At 36.1% G+C, this 17,434-nt stretch overlaps 1 protein-coding gene across 6 annotated transcripts in view; it reads right to left on the reverse strand.

Annotated features, from left to right (window-relative positions):
* Window positions 1–14,295: 14,295 nt before the first annotated feature.
* The window catches only part of LOC131049274 (aspartate aminotransferase), a 34,040-nt gene continuing 30,901 nt past the window's right edge, over window positions 14,296–17,434 (reverse strand). For 4 of the 6 annotated variants that reach the window (XM_059209810.1, XM_057983323.2, XM_057983324.2 and 1 more), the window contains 2 exons: window positions 14,974–15,076; window positions 14,296–14,849 (listed from right to left, as the gene is read on the reverse strand). In XM_059209810.1, coding sequence (XP_059065793.1) covers window positions 14,674–14,849; window positions 14,974–15,076 — 279 coding nt within the window. In that variant the 3' untranslated portion in view covers window positions 14,296–14,673. The remainder of the gene's footprint in view (window positions 14,850–14,973; window positions 15,077–17,434) is intronic. The other 2 variants (XM_057983326.2, XM_057983325.2) reach the window with 2 other exon arrangements.

Below are 17,434 nucleotides of genomic sequence, written 5' to 3' on the forward strand. Positions count from 1 at the left end.
AATGCTCACGTAGATTGTCGCAAGAAGACAGTGGAGTGTTTAGATGACCTTGGCAAGGAAGTGAAAATTGTTGGAGTTCAGAGACCAATATCCTTACGTATGATCTCTGCTATGCAACTTAAGCGGTGCATGCGTAGAGGGTGCCAGTTTTTTGCAGTTACTCTTGAGGACATGGATGAGTTAAAGAGTCGAGAAATCGCTCTTGATAGTCACCCTATTCTTCAAGAGTATGCTGATGTATTTCCATTAGATATTCCTGGTATGCCTCCAAAGAGAGACATAGATTTTCACATTGATTTGGTTCCTGGTGCAGAACCTATTTCGAGAGCTCCATATCGGATGACTACTCAGGAGTTAAGTGAATTGAAGTTACAACTAGAAGAGTTGTTAGCCAAGGGATTTATTCATCCTAGTGTTTCTCCTTGGGGTGCGCCTGTTATCTTTGTTAAGAAAAAGGATGGTTCTCTTCAGTTATGCATTGATTACCGACAGCTGAATAAGGTAACCATCCGGAATCGATATCCTTTGCCTCGTATTGATGATCTTTTTTATCAAGTAAAGGGAGCCAAGGTATTCTCTAAGATTGACCTGAAATCTGGATATCACCAGTTGCGTATCCAGGATGCAGATATTCATAAGACAGTGTTTCGCACTCGTTATGGTCACTATGAGTTCACAGTAGTACCATTTGGGTTGACGAATGCGCCTTCAGTTTTCATGAGCCTCATGAATGGGGTTTTTCGCACCTACCTTGATCATTTTGTCCTTGTGTTCTTAGATGACATATTAATTTATTCTAGAACTATGGAAGAACATGAAGGTCACTTACGATAGGTAATGCAGTGCTTGAGGGAAAACCAACTTTATGCTAATTTGGCAAAGTGTGATTTTTTTCAATCAGAGGTAAACTATCTTGGTCATATAGTTTCAGGGGAAGGTGTATTCGTGGATCCTTCAAAAATCCAAGCCATTGTTGATTGGCCAGTGCCAACCAACGTTTCTGAAGTTCAAAGTTTTATGGGTTTGGCCGGATACTACCGTCGATTTGTTCAAGGCTTTTCCCGGATAGGTCACCCGATCACTTCTCTACAGCGGAAAGGGAAGAAGTTTGTTTGGTCAGAACAATGTGAGTCAGCTTTTCGTACCTTGAAGGAACTCCTTGTCAGTGCTCCGATTTTGGCAGTTCCAAATCCATCTAGAGATTTTGTAGTATGCACAGATGCCTCTTTGGAAGGTATAGGTGCAGTGCTTATGCAAGATGGATGAGTGGTTGCTTATGAGTCTCGCAAACTCAAGAACCACGAGTTGAACTAACCAGTTCACGATTTGGAGTTGGCAGCTGTAGTTCATGCCTTGGTTAGATGGCGACATTTTCTGTTAGGGCGTCGTTTTGAATTACATAGTGATCACCGTAGTCTACAGTATATTTTTACACAACCAAATTTGAATGCTCGACAACGGAGATGGATGGAATTTCTTTGTGAATATGATTTTGATGTTCGATACATTCAGGTAAAAGAGAACGTGGTGGCAGATGCTTTGAGTCGTAGGCGGCATGAAGTTTCAGTATTGTCCCTTGGAGTTGACTTGAGAGAAAGGATTCTCAGAGTTCTCCCTCAGGATACTTGGTATCAAGATGTTAGAACCATGATATAGTCCGGAAGGTCTTTAGAGGGAAGATATTCTGGATATAATCTTGAGGCAGATGGACTTCTTCGTCACCATGGGCAGATCTATGTACCTTCTTTAGAGGGTCTTCGCGTCTTGATCATGACTGAGGCCCATCGTGCACCTTATTCGGCACATCCAGGAGTCAAGAAGATGCACGCAGATCTTAGACAAATTTATCATTGGGAAGGTATGAAACATGACATTGCTGATTTCGTGTCAAAGTGTTTGGAATGTCAGCGGGTGAAGGCAGAGCATCAGCACCCGGCAGGGCTTCTTCAACCTAATTTGATACCAGATTGGAAATGGGATATCATTTCCATGGATTTCATTGTTGGGTTGCCTGTCTCTTTGCGTCGGCATGATGCCATTATGGTCATAGTTGATAGGTTGACTAAGGTTGCTCATTTTGTTCCTATTCGAGCTTCCTATACAGCAGCAGTGGTGGCACGAGTCTTCTTGGAGGAAGTAGTGAGACTGCATGGGGTTCTGAGGTGGATCATCTCTGATAGAGATCCTGTCTTTACCTCAGCTTCGTGGACCTCACTTCAGCATGCTTTGGGAACTCAGTTGAACTTTAGTTCAGCCTATCACCCAGAGACGGATGGTCAGACAAAGAGAGTGAATCAGGTTTTGGAGGACATGCTTCGCATGTATGTTATGGACCAGCAGTCGCATTGGGAGGATTATATCTACCTTGTAGAGTTTGCATATAACAATGGATATCATAGCTCCATAGGTATGTCCCCCTTTCAGGCATTATATGGTCGTCCTTGCCGTACTCCTTTGAGTTGGGATCGGTTAGAGGATAGGGTGCTTATAGGTCCGGATATTCTTCGAGAGATGGAGCAACAAGTGGGGCGAATTCGAGAGCATTTGGTAGCTGCATAGGATAGGCAGAAGAAGTATGCAGATGCTCATAGGATAGATCGTCAATTTTCTGTTGGCGACCGTGTGTTTCTGAGAGTGCGTCCACGGAAGAGTCCGATCCGTTATGGGAAGGGTTCTAAGTTGGCGCCTCGGTTTGTAGGCCCTTTCGAGATTCTTGAGAGGATAGGTCCTGTTGCTTACCGCCTTGCCTTGCCACCGAGTCTATCCCGCATCCACGATGTCTTTCATGTTTCAGTTCTTCGACCTTATCACCCTGATGTGACACATGTTCTTGATTGGAACTCTTTGCAGGTCGAGGACGGGCAGCTTTCCATGGAACCCGTGCGCATTCTTCAGCATCGGGATTTGATCCTCAGGGGTCGCACCATCGACCAGGTAAGGGTCCTATGGGACCCAAATGATGAGACCTCGGCAACTTGGGAAGATGCAGTGAAGATGAGAGAGTTATATTCATATTTGTTTTAGGCTTCTAGGAGTAAGCCTAGTCTTGGGGGGGAGAATGTAGTACCCTTACTTGTTTGAACTAATACTTTGTTCTTATTATTCTCAGTAGATACATTATCATTGGTTATTTAGAATTGTATAACATTGTTTCATGTTTTATCTGATTATGAGACATATGTTTTATTTGCAGTATTTATGTATTTATGTTTTATGGCATTATATGGTTCATTGTTATGTACTGACGCTTTACTTCATCTATGCACTGTGTGTTCTGTATCTGCGAGTGTATGGGATGCATGGGGACGATTTTCCTTCACTCATCTCGGTGAGATAGGGAACGTCGCGAATCTCCTTCATCGGTGTGTATGTTAAAATTTTGATATATGTATATATGCATGTGTGGTCGGTGATGCAGGATGTTGCAGGTACAAGTACCGGGTAGGTACGGGGTATCGTCTCCACCTGGCTACACAGGTCTGAGCGTGCCTTATATTTTCCGATGGAAGTAAAGGAGATAGTAGTTAACCCTAATTTTAGTCAGTTACACTCGGGTGAGTGCCTTCAATAAGTCATTCTATCAATTGGTTTGGTCTTCATATTTTATTGTTTGATCTTTATAAAAGTCGCTTGATGCTTGCTTAGTCTGCGTATCCAGTGTCCCAATTTTTGTATGTAATTGGTAACTGTTACGTTTATTACGTCCATAAGAGTAGTTATTTGAGTTGAGATAAGGTGATCGTATTATCAGTAGTTTATATCGCCATCGGTTTACTGTGATAGTGGATTATGCATGTATATAATTAGAATTATAAATATGTCATGTTTTATAAACTTTTCGAACGTATAATATATACATAATTCAATTATTTGAAAATATATATATAGGAAAATGCCACTCGTTATAAAATTAGAAAAACCAAAATACACATTTACAAATATGATGGCTAAGGAAGGATTAATATTTAAATAATTATATTAACAAAAGTCATTAATTGATTATTAACATATAAACAAAGAAATGATATTAAACGTAATAACCAAAGTATATTAAAGAAAACAAATAAAAAAATTTGTTTCGACCTTATAAAAGGTGGCGGAGTTTAGGTTTTGTTGTTTGGGCTATGGTGGTCGATGGTAATATCGACCACCCCCCTTAATATAGGGAGGGGTCGGTATTACCACCGACTACCCTCCTCCTTCGCACACCACGTCTCCTTCTTCCGCCATTACTCAGCAGACAGCACGCGAGGCGAGTATTCCTACGGGTATACTGCAGTCAGCAAGTAGTGGAGGACACCTCTTGCAGTTTAAAACGATAACTATCACCCCTCCACGTCCAGTTTCTCCACGAGCTCCAGTTCGTTGGCAACTAACAGCTGATTGACCGGTTTGAAAGGAGAATGAACTGGCGCGCAAGGAGGAAACTAAACCATAATCCTTAATGGACTCTAGACCTGGCAGTTTGAACGCTCAAGTCGCTGTTTGCAAATGCATCAGTGAATGAAATAATAAGTTAACCTCTCCACCCAGTCGATAGATGTCATAATAGCGCTAAAAACTGAAGCTAACTAGAGATGTACTCCCTGCGTGGAGGAAGTAGAAGAGTTAGTAGAAAAAGAGTCTCAGTCGATAGCTATCACTAAGCCAGATTTAGGGGAGCGATAGATGTTTTCTTTTAGTATAAAAAGGGGTGTGGGTAGAGAGCAAAAGGGAGGCTTTTGGTGACATCCAAGGAAGGACGAAGGAACGTAGAGAGGAGAGTAGAGTTAGTGAAGATAGTGCATGTTTTTTTTATAGTATCAAGTGTGAGATGTTTTAGAAAGGATAGTGGTTGATAGAATCAAGAGAGAGTTGTTTGCTTGTTTCTTTGATAGAGCTAGAAACATTGGTAAAAAGGATTGCAAGTAAGGTATATTTAGCAGCAAGCGGACGTCAAGGACTTGCAAATTGATCATCGCTTCAAGTAGGTCAAGAATTTCTTAGTGTTTAATCATTATTATTTGCAATCTCAGTTATATATCATGCTTATAAAATAGATATGGTCATGTTTTAGTTATTCGTTAGGGTTGTTAAATAAAATCGTTTAGTAGTAGTTGTGATTACATTAGGACTAAAGAAGTGGAATAGTTTTAAATTTAAATTTCTTAATGGAAGAAGGGTATGATTATGTTCAACACCTAGATATTAAGATTTATTTGACATAGCTCTAGGAGAGTTCTGAGAAGTAATAGTTTACCATTGATACGTTACAGAGATGGTACGAGCCAAACAAACAGCTCGCAAATCAGTAGCGGGTTATGCTCACTACCTAAAAGTCAAGAAAGATTCTTTGACTCCTGTCCAGCCCATTGTGGATGACAACCCTGCCGAAGAGAACCCAGCTCCAGAAGGGAGCAAAGAAATAGAAAAAGGTCCTATTCAGAGCCCAACCAAAGCAACTACCCCTGAGAAAGGAAAAGAACCCAAGCCAGAGTGCTCGCCTGAAAAGCCAATAGTGATAAGTTCTGACTCGTCGGAGGGGTATACCCCCTTGAGTGATAATGAGTCTGTGGGGTACTTTCTCCGAAGTGAAAGCAAATCTGAAGGATATACTCCTTTAGATCATGTTGAGTCTGACGAGTGTACTTCTCCGTATTTTTCGGAAGAATGATGTAACACTCTTGTGTAAAAAAATAAATAAATAAAAATAAAGGCATTTTTTTAATGAAGAAATGTATTACGTTTTATTGTAAGATTTTTCTGATGAATTGAATATTTCTATTTTAATCTTCGTTTATTTGTAAAAATGGAATTTATTAAGGTAACATACCTATAGTTGTTATCAAGAGTAATAGAACTCTTAAACTTGTCATTAAGTGTAAAATTATGTGTTTTACCGACCATATTGTTCTCTGTGTCTTGACAATCATGTTTACGTTTTGCAAGTTGATTTTGTGATAGGTATTGGTACATAGAAGTATCTTGTTTTATATGGTGGTCGCAACTAAGTACAATATGTCATGTTGTCAATTTGTCTTGTGTTGTGACTTGGCCAGTATATTTAGATGTATAACCTTAAGGGAGTGAGCCACTATGAGTTGTTCGTTATGGCCAAACCTTAGGTTAGTAATTTTGTATCTTTCATTTGAGGTAGGTCAAGTTTGGGAATGGCTATTTGTGTCGCCATAGAGTTCTGTAGATAGAACTAACCCATAGTGCCCTAAGAGAGAGAGTGGCTTTCGAGCGGGAACTGTGCCGAAGAGGTGACAGGATAACCCGTCGGAAGTTGGTTAAGAAAGTGAAAACCTAATAAATGACTAGGGAAGGGTAGAATAAAAGTTAAATGAAATAATGTGCCTCGCACATAGGTGAGTGCTAGTATAGGGCTCATAATGTAGCGAGAAGGCCTGGAATGGCAAACTTACCACCCTGTCTTCATGAGAGGATTGGTAAGGTCCGCATGAGTCTTAGTTGGAATCGGAGGTTCAGGAGAGGTCACCAGGATAACCAAGGATGGGGGTCGGGACCTATGGAGGCTATACCATGGTATCCACCGTAAGACATGCGATGAAACTTTCTCCTTAGAGTCACTAGTGTTCTGTGAGTTAGGTCACATGAATGTAAGTGGAGTCTTGTAGTCCTTTTGTTTTTGTATCATTTTGCTTGCTTGAGGGTTATCTACTATCTCCAGCACGGTGGGGTGGTTCCTTTTCGGAATCACATGGTCAGGTGGTAGTGTCACTTCCCATCGAATGTTCTGTTACGTATCTTCGGGCGAGAAAGGATTTCGTCGATGATCTTGGATCGTGATTCATGTACCGACTCTTCTTCCTATCCATCTTTTAGTTAAATACTAGAGGTTTTGAAAAGAAACTATATGTAACTTTCATTTGTATCATTTTAGCTCATGATGTAATTTCATTTTGAAAACATGTATTTTTGAATATTGAAAGCAAAGAAATATTGTAATATATGCTACTTCAATTACTGATTTCTGATGTATATAATATATGATTGCTTGAAGAAATTTAGATTCTTTCATTGCGGAAATTTTATCTTAAATATTTAATTTATGAAGTAATATTCGTTGGCAACCCTTAGGAAATTCAGGTGTAAAACTTCCGCTATGTTATTAGATGTACTAAGGTTTAATTCATGCATTTTAAAAAAAAAATTATTTCACCCTTAGTTGCATAGATTATGATGTTTTCCTTTAGGGTTCCTGACGGGGCATTACACAAAACCTCCCTCCAAGGCTTAGCAAAGGCCTTGGGAGGGTAGTAGGTCTTGCTAAGCTTAACCAGGCGTTTCTTCTCCTTATAAAAATCGGATATCCGATTTGCTTAGGTAATTACCATGCCAAGGTGTACTAACACCAAGGCCAAGCAAAAAGTCAACATGGATTTTCACATTTTTAGGTGAGTGGAGAAGGCTATTTTTTTCACATCACCACTTTTTGGCCCCCCATGATCCTGCACTAACCCAAATATGTCCATATTTAAGATGGGGCAATAGAAGTCTCAAAATCATCCACAAGAGCATGATTATCCAAAGAAACATCACTTTTAGATGAAGATCCAATGTCTCCATACAACTGTTGGATGATGGTCCAAGCAGTGAAAGGGAACTCAGTGTGCTCTATGTGATGTAGAATATCCTCATAAATAGTAAGACATATTAATTCATAGACCATGTCATTATTGTTAAACCAATAATTCTTTTATTCACGGTCATTTGGCTCAGAAATGCGTCCAAGGAGATAGGGTAGTAGATCCTACTCAAGGCAGTGATTCTTTATCCCTTGTTTCCAGGACAAATAGTTTTATAAAGTTAGCTTAAAAAATAAGGATGAAAATAGTTATCAAGAGACATGACTAACCCACCCATGAATGGAACTTTATCTTCGTTCATGATAACATAAAAGACATAAAGAGACACCTCCCCTTTCCACTAGTCTTAGAAATGACACCCCCCAAAAAAACAAAAAACAAAAAATTTACAAGGTTGGCACTTTATAATTAGTGTGTTTACAATGCCTTTTATCAGATTAAAATGCTTTCTAAGGCTCCATTTGCCAAAATAGAAATTTTGAATACCAATAATTTTGATACAAGATATGAAAAAGTTAGCCTTATACCTTCTCAATTCATCTCAATGCCTTTCCAACAACTATTCGTTTTTGAAAAAATAGAGTTGTGAGGTGAAAGATATTACCTATTCAAGGAAAAACAAATGCAGTCGATACAACCTACAATATCTGATAAAAAAGGTAAAATATTTTAATGAGACCTAAAATAATGGAAAGTGCTCATTTCTAGCTTTCAAAGAAGTATTCTTTTGCAAAAATATGACACCCGAGGTAAAAGTTATCTAACTTTTAAGAAAGGTTGTTGAATTTGCCTGCTAGAAAAATGGCTTAGGTCCTGTTCAAACTCGATTCTTGCATAAAAATTTTAATTTTTATGGGAAAACCATCAAAAACCAAAAAAAAATTTGATGCTAGACAGAGAACCCAGAAATCATTTATCCTAAAAGTGAATAGAAGTTGGAACACTAAACCAAAATGAAAACAACTCTAGTAAAAATATTTCACTCTGATTTTTTTGCTATATCCTCCAAACTCTGATTTTGGTGAAATAAAAGTTACTTTTGACTTTCTCAAGCCTTCTAGACAATCTGGAAATGTTGAATAAGCTTCCAATATTACCAAAAAACTGCAATCACCCAGATCTCACAAGAACACATATATAAAACCAAATTTAACAAGAAGCTTATTTTCCTTTAAACTATTTTGATTCTCCAAGTCACACGAGAATGCAAGAGAAGAGAATACTTTGTTTTAAAGGAAAATATAAGGTATATAATAATCTCAAATCTCTCAAATAAATCATATTAACAATGAGCTATACTAGATAACATGACTCTGATACCATGTTAGATTCTCCAAGAAGTGAGAACCGAACCAGGATTTGATGTCAATTGTGGATCACATGCAAATCCCCAAGAAATAGATGAGCATATATCATAATAGCTAAATGAATATAATTTTGATATGAGAGAAAAAATAGACATAAGAATTTTGGAGAAGACTCTCACCGAGCAATCACTGAACTTGTGAAGGTGAGAGTATGATGCTTATCATATTATTTCTCTCTTGTTATTGTGCTTTCTATTGCCTTTACATGTTGGGTGGCTACCTTCACAGTCAATTCTTACACTCCACAAAGAATTTAGGAATCAATTTGGCTAATCTCAGTAAAATAGCCTTTGTAAAAAAATTGAAATTAAGGAAATAGGTCTAAAACCAATAAACAAATTTGGAGAGGCTAATTTAGGAATAAGAGAAATATGTGGTGTTAAATTGCTTAAGGATGTTACCATTACATCTTGGCTCCTCCTCTACTTTCCAAACATCCAATCCAACAAAATGGCAATATTTTTCAAAAAAACAAGGCAATGAAGCCATTGGGCCTGTATCTTTATCCAAAGGCATAGAAAATATAGGTCCCCTAGTAAAAAGGGATCCTTGAACAATGATAATATAAGAGATGATGCTTTGTTAATTTCATGTACATTACTTCTAGACCCTCCAAGGGAAGAAGATAATGGAGAAGTTGATAGCATTTCAATTAGAAGGGGAGACCTAACCTCTGATTTAAACAGAGCGGCGCCCTACCAAAAAGTAACGGTTGTAATAATTCCCATATCTATATTATAGGAAAGTGGAAGATAAACTAAAGAGACATCATGGCCAAAATTGTTGCCCAGTTGCTTTCTTATAATCTTCAAAATAGAAGGCCTGCCTTTCCCATTGCAAAAATTGTATACACCTAAAAAATGGTCTAAAGGTAATTAATTAAATAAGCAATTATTTAATTAATCCCCCTCCCCAATTTAATTGAATTCATTAGCAATTTGATTAAAATCTCCCTTTCATCTACTTATTAATAAATCCAAGGATTTATTTAATAAGTTCATTTCAAAAGTCCCTTTTGATTAATTAATTCAAATTAATTAATCCTCCCCATTTAAATTCATTCCTTCTAATCCCCTAATTAATTAAAATAAATTAATTTAGCAGTTGTTGAAAATTATTTAGTCTTTTCCTATTATTTAAATTTTTTAATTCAAATTACCCACATGCCTCCTAACTTCTAACCACCTAACCTAACCATACCTCCAACCTAACCCATTCCACCTAACCTTGGGTTTTCCTAACCCTATCCTATCTTGCACATCCTAACCTCCTTATCCTAACCTCCTATGGTGTGGATATTCTTCCCTTGAGACACATGGCACTTAGGCCACATGTCTCCTCTCTTGGACACTTGCCCTTTTATGAGCAAGGCTCCTTGACACTTGTCACCACAAAGATGACAAGTGTCCCTTCTTCCAACCTCTTCTCCAACCTCCTCCAATTTCACCCTTGATATCTTCAAACTCAATCTTGATCGTTGATTCCTACCACCTCACCCCTGGCTTTGAAAATCCTATAAATATCCCCCATTTTAGAGCACAAAAGATCCCATTTCATCATCAATTTAGACATTGTTACTACAGGCATATCATTTGAGCATTGTTATTATAGGCAATTGCATCTTAATTTAGTTTAATTTGATCATTTTTTAGCATAATTGTTGAATCATGTAGCTTAATCAATCTCTTTTCTAGCTTAATTGCATCCTCATCATAGCTTAGTCATGCATATCATTAGCTTAATTAGTCTCTTGGATCAATCTAGCTTAATCAATCTCATCTTTACATATCATTATCATTTCAAATCCTCCATCTAGGTGTAGTCAAGTCACTGGGATTGTTTATCCACATCTGAGAGCAAATCCATACTCGCATCTCTTAGGAGGCGACAAGTTGCTTTGTCATGGTTTTATCTTTCTTTTGCTTGTAATGATCTATTTAGTGTTTTGTGTTGCAGTTGCAAGTATCACACTTCACAGGCATGATGGAAATAAGACATCTATGAACAATTTTAGTCTTGAAAAGAGAGAAAAGCATTATTCTTTTTTTTTCCCTTGTACTAATTCCCAAATTTATTGAACATATCAAACTACTAGGAGAATACAATCAGCAAGTCATATGTAGAACAAGGAAGAAGATTTTATACAAGAGTTTTACATTGTACTTTTGACTTGCATAGTATATGTATACAAAATTGGCTCATTCACCTAATTATACTTAATGTAATTTTAAATGATGTTCATATTTGTTGACCCATTATATTATTAATTATTTATTGACTTGTTTTTTATACTATTTTATTTACTATTGAGATAACTTCATTGATAGATTTGAATTTATTTTTTCTTCTATGTATTTACAATAGAGTAGAAATTGGTAGAGCCTCTCAAATGTCCTAGGCAAAGATAGCTTAACTTTTCTAATTTTTTGTACAATTTTTATAATTTTAAGGAAACTTTAATTAAATTATTGAAAGCTCAAGCAAAGGGTTTAATCATACCCTATTGCAAGTTTTGTGCTACAAATTGGAAGGCACAAGGAACATGAAGAGTGTATCCAATGCACTTAAAAATTGAAATTACTTATTGCATTCTTTGTATTTACAACTCTTATGATTTCATACCAACAGATTGTGAAATTCATAGTCTGTGCTTGGGAGTAGCATCTACATTGGTACTCATCTCTTGTATAATATTTACTTCAAATGAATTATAGAAAATAATTTGGTCTTAAATTGAAACTCTAATTACCAAATAGCTTTTCAAATAACCATCTAGCAAACTTTAAAGATATTTACGTCAAAACCATTAGCAATTTATCTTTTGTGTAAATGTAAAATCTTCAATGCAAATGTATGATATTTGTTCTTAAATGAATATAAAATTAAGGATCAAACTATGATCAACTTCTATTAACTTAAAATAAATAAGCTTGGAGCTTTAAAACACCGACAATCTCAATATCGCCCCCTTATCGCACAATTTATAATGAACTCACAACATCTAACATATATGTAATGATGTATGTACACGACTATTATTATGTATAACCTTTCTAGTCAAGGTTCAAAAGCCCCACTTTTAGTTTTCTATTGTGCTATTTGTTGTATTTTAATACTGTAATTTGCTCCATTTGTTAACAATAATAATGGAGCAAATTTTCTTTGTGGGTACCATAGTTTGATGAAATAGACACTTGCTTGATGTTGTAGTTGCTTCTCTTTCTTGAGAGAGAGGAAGGAATTATAAGCATAACTTACAATAACTTGTCACTATCTTTGGTGTATAATATATACATTGGTTGCTTTTGTCCAAATAAATAAAACCTTTCTATGGATTTTGGATTTTGGAAACTAATCAATTTGGTTGCAAAATCTAATTTAAAGTGAAGAAATGTTAATAGCAAGTGTTAATTCAATTCTTTAGATCACCCATTTAAGAGGAGGGCAATTCAAAAGTAGCTATCATTCCCAATTTTTTAATTTGTAAAATACTTATTTAAGTGTTTAGATCAATTGAATATCATACTTCTTATAAAGTAGATTATAGCATATAAATAAATATTTATTATTTTTAATTATTGATAAAAATTCATTGAGTTTTAACATATAAACTTAAAAAAACTATCAACATAATCCTTATAGTCCCTCCAGTGCAAGTGCTAGTTATAATCACATTCCTACTTAATAAACCTGCTAGAATAACTAGAAGTTGCACCCAATGTGCCCACAACACAAAGCCGATAGGCAGGGTTTTTGAAAGTGAAAGATGGGTACCTTCAAAATTGAATCTTTACATTTGATCATTTTTATTTATTAGTGAAGTACAATAAGAGGAGGATAATGTTTAAAAGGGGATTTTGGATCCGCTGTTTTGGGAAATTGTAATAGAGTAAAGCAAGTTTGAGTCAAAAATGTTAAATATCTTGTAGTTACAATTCTGTGGTCAAACAAAAGTAAGTTGTAGAGAAAAATATAGTATAACATCTTAATATCTCATTTTTTTGTTACATACAATGAAAAGCTCAAATATGGCAACATATAATTAAAAGCTTTTGAACTCTATGCAAAACAAAATATATAATAATAATTTGGACTTCCAAAACCATTTTTTAAAACAAACTGAAATATCAATTGTCAATTGCAATTCTCTTATATTTATTGACAAAGTTACATTTTTTTTAGCAATTCCATTATATTTATTAACAAATTGTAATGATTAAAAAACCCATATCACTGACCGAACAAGCCATAGATCTGGTGACATAGTTTATATCTTATAAGCAATAGTTTCTTGTCATAAATCTGTAAAAGTCTCTTCTTCCTCTCTCTGCAGTTGAGTTTCCCATGAAGTGGGCATTGTAGGCAAACACATGATTTGCCCAAACATTGATAATGATTGTTTTATATTTTCTTTATCAATTTTACTTCAAAATAACTCTACTGATTTTTGTGTTTATGATTCTAAATGAAAATTAATTAAGACTTAGTCACTAAAAGTCAATGTTTATCGTTCTTAAAATTTGAGATTGAAACATAAAATTCATATAAAAATTATCAAATTAAATTTTATGTTTAACAATGCTTCACCATATCCTAAATTAGTTCAATATAAATTATAAAGCAATTACATATAATAACATGCCAAAATTTCCTTTTAAACTATAACCCTTGTCATAAATATAAATATTCCTTCTTTCAGCAATGATATTCAAAGAAACTAATTGAACATTTTCTCTGAATAGCATAAAATGCATATACTGCGTGTAAACAGTACCCTGGGCTTGTATTAGAAAGATAATAAGCTAATGGTTTTGCATTTACCTTGCTGGATCAGGATTCTATTGGATGCAATAAAAGTATGTGCTCCAAATATATGAAAAAATCTCTTTATTCCATAAAAGTATGTGCTCCAAATATATGAAAAAATCTCTTTATTCCATAGAAGGGCATGTTTTGGTTATGATAAGAAGGGTAGATGTTTCTAAAGTAATTTTAGTATCAACCAGTAAGTTGCAACATCTAATGTACAAGCTTTCTAAGATGTATTTAGATATATGGATTCAATTGTACAGGATTTCACCAATGCAAATATGGATATAAAAACATTTCAGACCTTAAATCAGTTGCAGGTGCAAGGCAACAAAGACCAAGACTGTCAAAGAAAAATTAATCACAACCTCAAGAGTGGTAATTCTAAAAATTAGACAGATTTTGTGCTTAAAAGAAAAAGGATTTAACTTATTAAAGTAAAGCCCACTTCAAAAGTAATGGATGATTTTAGAGTGAAAAAAAAGAGTACAAACATTGCAGCGATATGTGTATTGTACAATGATTCAAGAACAAGTAACAAATTTAGTTTCTAAATGCATACCATGTAACATAGACATCTATCAGTAAGAATCTTGAATTGTACATGCCATTATTAATACCGAGTAGACCATACGACAACGTCTCCATGAGTTTCATGGGTTCAGCAGCCATGACCGAGCACAAGAAAGAGTACTCAATTGTGATAGCAAATTGGCCCAGCAAAATGTGCCCAATCATTTCATTGAATGATAGCGCTTTAGTGGACAAGAGATAACAAACATGCTCACTGGAATGCAAAGATAATCATCATAAACTACGTATTGCCTAAGCAATCATTTAGAGATAACAAACATGCTCATTGGAATGCAAAGATAATCATCATAAACTACGTATTGCCTAAGCAATCATTTAAATAGAAACTTATGAAACTTAGGCAAGTTGTGTGACTGGATGGTGCGGAAAGATAGATACCAAGTTGGAGATTTTTCTTGAACAATTTTTTCAAAATACTTCACAAAGGGCCTTTCTAAATATACCTCTTCCCAATTGCTTTCTTTTAGCTTCTTTCTTTCTCCAACTACTGTAAAAAGAAACAAAAAAATTCTAGAGATAAAGAAAAGAAAAAAGTCTCGCCGTCAAAACAGAAGAGTGAGAAGATGAAAGACTGCATCAAGAGAACAAGAGGAGCATGTGGAGTTTCTCACCGGCTAACATTTCATACCTTTGGAATGCCTGAATCATTGCAATAATATTCCCTGTGCACTCGATACTGTAGTCTACTCCTCCACCAGTCATTTCTGCAATTACCTGTACAAACAGACCAAGAAAATAGTCATTCTTTGAATATAATAGAAATAATGAGATCTCAGAAAGAGAATTAGACAGTAATACCCTACAAACGAAAGGAGGACCAAGAGACCATTCCTACACACACCGCTTACATTCACAATGAAATCCTAATGGTGTGAAATCGTTCTCGTGGTCCACCAAGGAATAAAGGCTTCTGAAGTAGACGATCTATGCTAGCCACCCCGTCCATCACACTCTAGTAGACTGCGGTTCACCTTCAATCAAATGGGGAAGAGTCGGGGAGACTGAATTCAATCAATTGCGACCATATGATGCTCCTTTCAAGCCCTTGTCCATGCTACAGGAGGATGGAGCCTAAATCCAACATCCTCCCAACAATGAACCTGAATTAGGCAACGCTGAGGCCAAATGAGTCTCATGGATAGCTTCAACCACTTGCAAAAATGGTACGAAAAATCAACAAGGAGGAAAACGACGACAATAAAAACCGACTCACCTCTTGACGATGGACTGTGCCCACTTTAGTGAAGCAGGAAACCCAACTGCAGATAAAGCGATGAATGCAGGAAATCCAACTGCAGATACCACAAACACTTTGCAAACCCTCCTTTTCGCGACCTCGAGAGTGGTTGTGTTGTTTGTCCTGTGGGGAGCTTTTACTCCTACCTACTCGCAAAAACATCTCTGGATTTTTGGAGAAGGAAGATCAACGCACGGGCATTTTGGAACAATGGGGCTTTAGCTACTCTACGATTTCGTAATTTTTCCTCTGATCTACGAAATATCTCAAGTAGTTACTAATGGCGGACATCAATCAAGGAGCATCTCCAAATGCCAATGTGGAAACCCAAACACATCTTCTGCAAAGTGATGTCCTCTACAAGGTTTGATGTCATATTGCTTTGAAAAATTAGTCATTTCGTCATTAGAATTCATTCTTGTATACCCACATTCTTTTACAGTATATTCTTGAAACACGTGTTTATAGCCGTGAACCAAAATGTTTGAAGGAACTCAGGGAAGTCACAACAAACCATCCACGGTAAGATTTATTTAACCTATATTGTTTTGAGGAAAACAACCTTTTCTCCACCATTAAATCGGTTCAAATTGGAGGGTTTGAATGTGTAGAACGCCATCATAGATTGACTGGAGATTTTATATGGGTTTAGTTAATTACGAAGTTTACTGTGTTGTTTTCATCAACGCGGCTAATTAGGGTCTAGCATTCATAGATATAATAAAGATTTAGGTTTTCCGTATCTTCACATTTTTTTGAGTAGCAGCCGGGGAGTTTCACAAGAAGAGTTTGCAAGTTTTCGAGTCCCAGTAAAAATTGCACCTAAATTCGATCCTGTTTCAAAACCCTAAACAAGAGAAAAAACCCTAAATAAATTAGGGTTTCACAATCTATACATTATTATATAAAGATTTAGGTGTTTGTTGATTCACATCTTTTGAGTAGCAGCCGGGGAGGAAACTGGAGGTTTGGAGTTTAAGTAAAAATGGTCCTTGTTGAAGTCTTCCTGAGACTTACTGGAGGTGAATTTGTCGCCCCTTCAAAGCTGGCGCCCAAAATAGGCCCTCTCGGGATTTCTCTGAGAAAGATCAGAGAAGAGATTGTCGGAAAAAACGATTTAAGGAATGGAATAGCATACGAGTAACCGTAAAGCTTTCTGTTATCAACAGGCGAGTTGAGGCTTCTATAGTTCCAACAGTCACGTTAATCACTAAGGCCTTGAAGGAAAGGAAAAGGACAAGAGATATTAAACACACAGGCAACATCTCTCTCCAAGATGTTGTCGAAATAGCAATGGGCACTTGTGTTTCTATCTAACACACATGGCTATTCTTGAATGGTTAAATCTGCATTGTGTAGATTTGTATATTTTTTTAATTAATGGCTTAGTTACATTTAGTATGCGTTTTTTCATGCAACGGTGAGCCGTAGGTGTTTGAAATTGCAAGTTTGAACAAACAGAAAAAAAAATATTAACATATTGAATCACTGTGCATTTAAGAGGAAAAATGTTCATTCCTACCTAAAAATATCTTTTCACTTTTTTGGTTCTTTCATAATAATTGTTTCAGGCATTATGCTTTGTGTAGGATGCACACATCAAAGAACTTTGTGAAAGTGAAATGGATTTGGCAATGCCTCGTTCCTTTGCAAGGCCAATTAGTGAATAGGATTGGCTGCGAAATGCAGCTTGAATATGGGATATGGTCAAGAAATCTCCAGTCATTGCTGATTATAGCAAAACACTTCAAAGCTCTTGACTATATCGAAGGTAGCCATGGTGAAATTTAGAGTACACTTCTGTCATTCATATCTCTCACTTAAGAGTCTGTTAT

The sequence above is a fragment of the Cryptomeria japonica genome, chromosome 8, assembly GCF_030272615.1.
Source record: "Cryptomeria japonica chromosome 8, Sugi_1.0, whole genome shotgun sequence".
NCBI classification, from domain to species: Eukaryota; Viridiplantae; Streptophyta; class Pinopsida; order Cupressales; family Cupressaceae; genus Cryptomeria; species Cryptomeria japonica.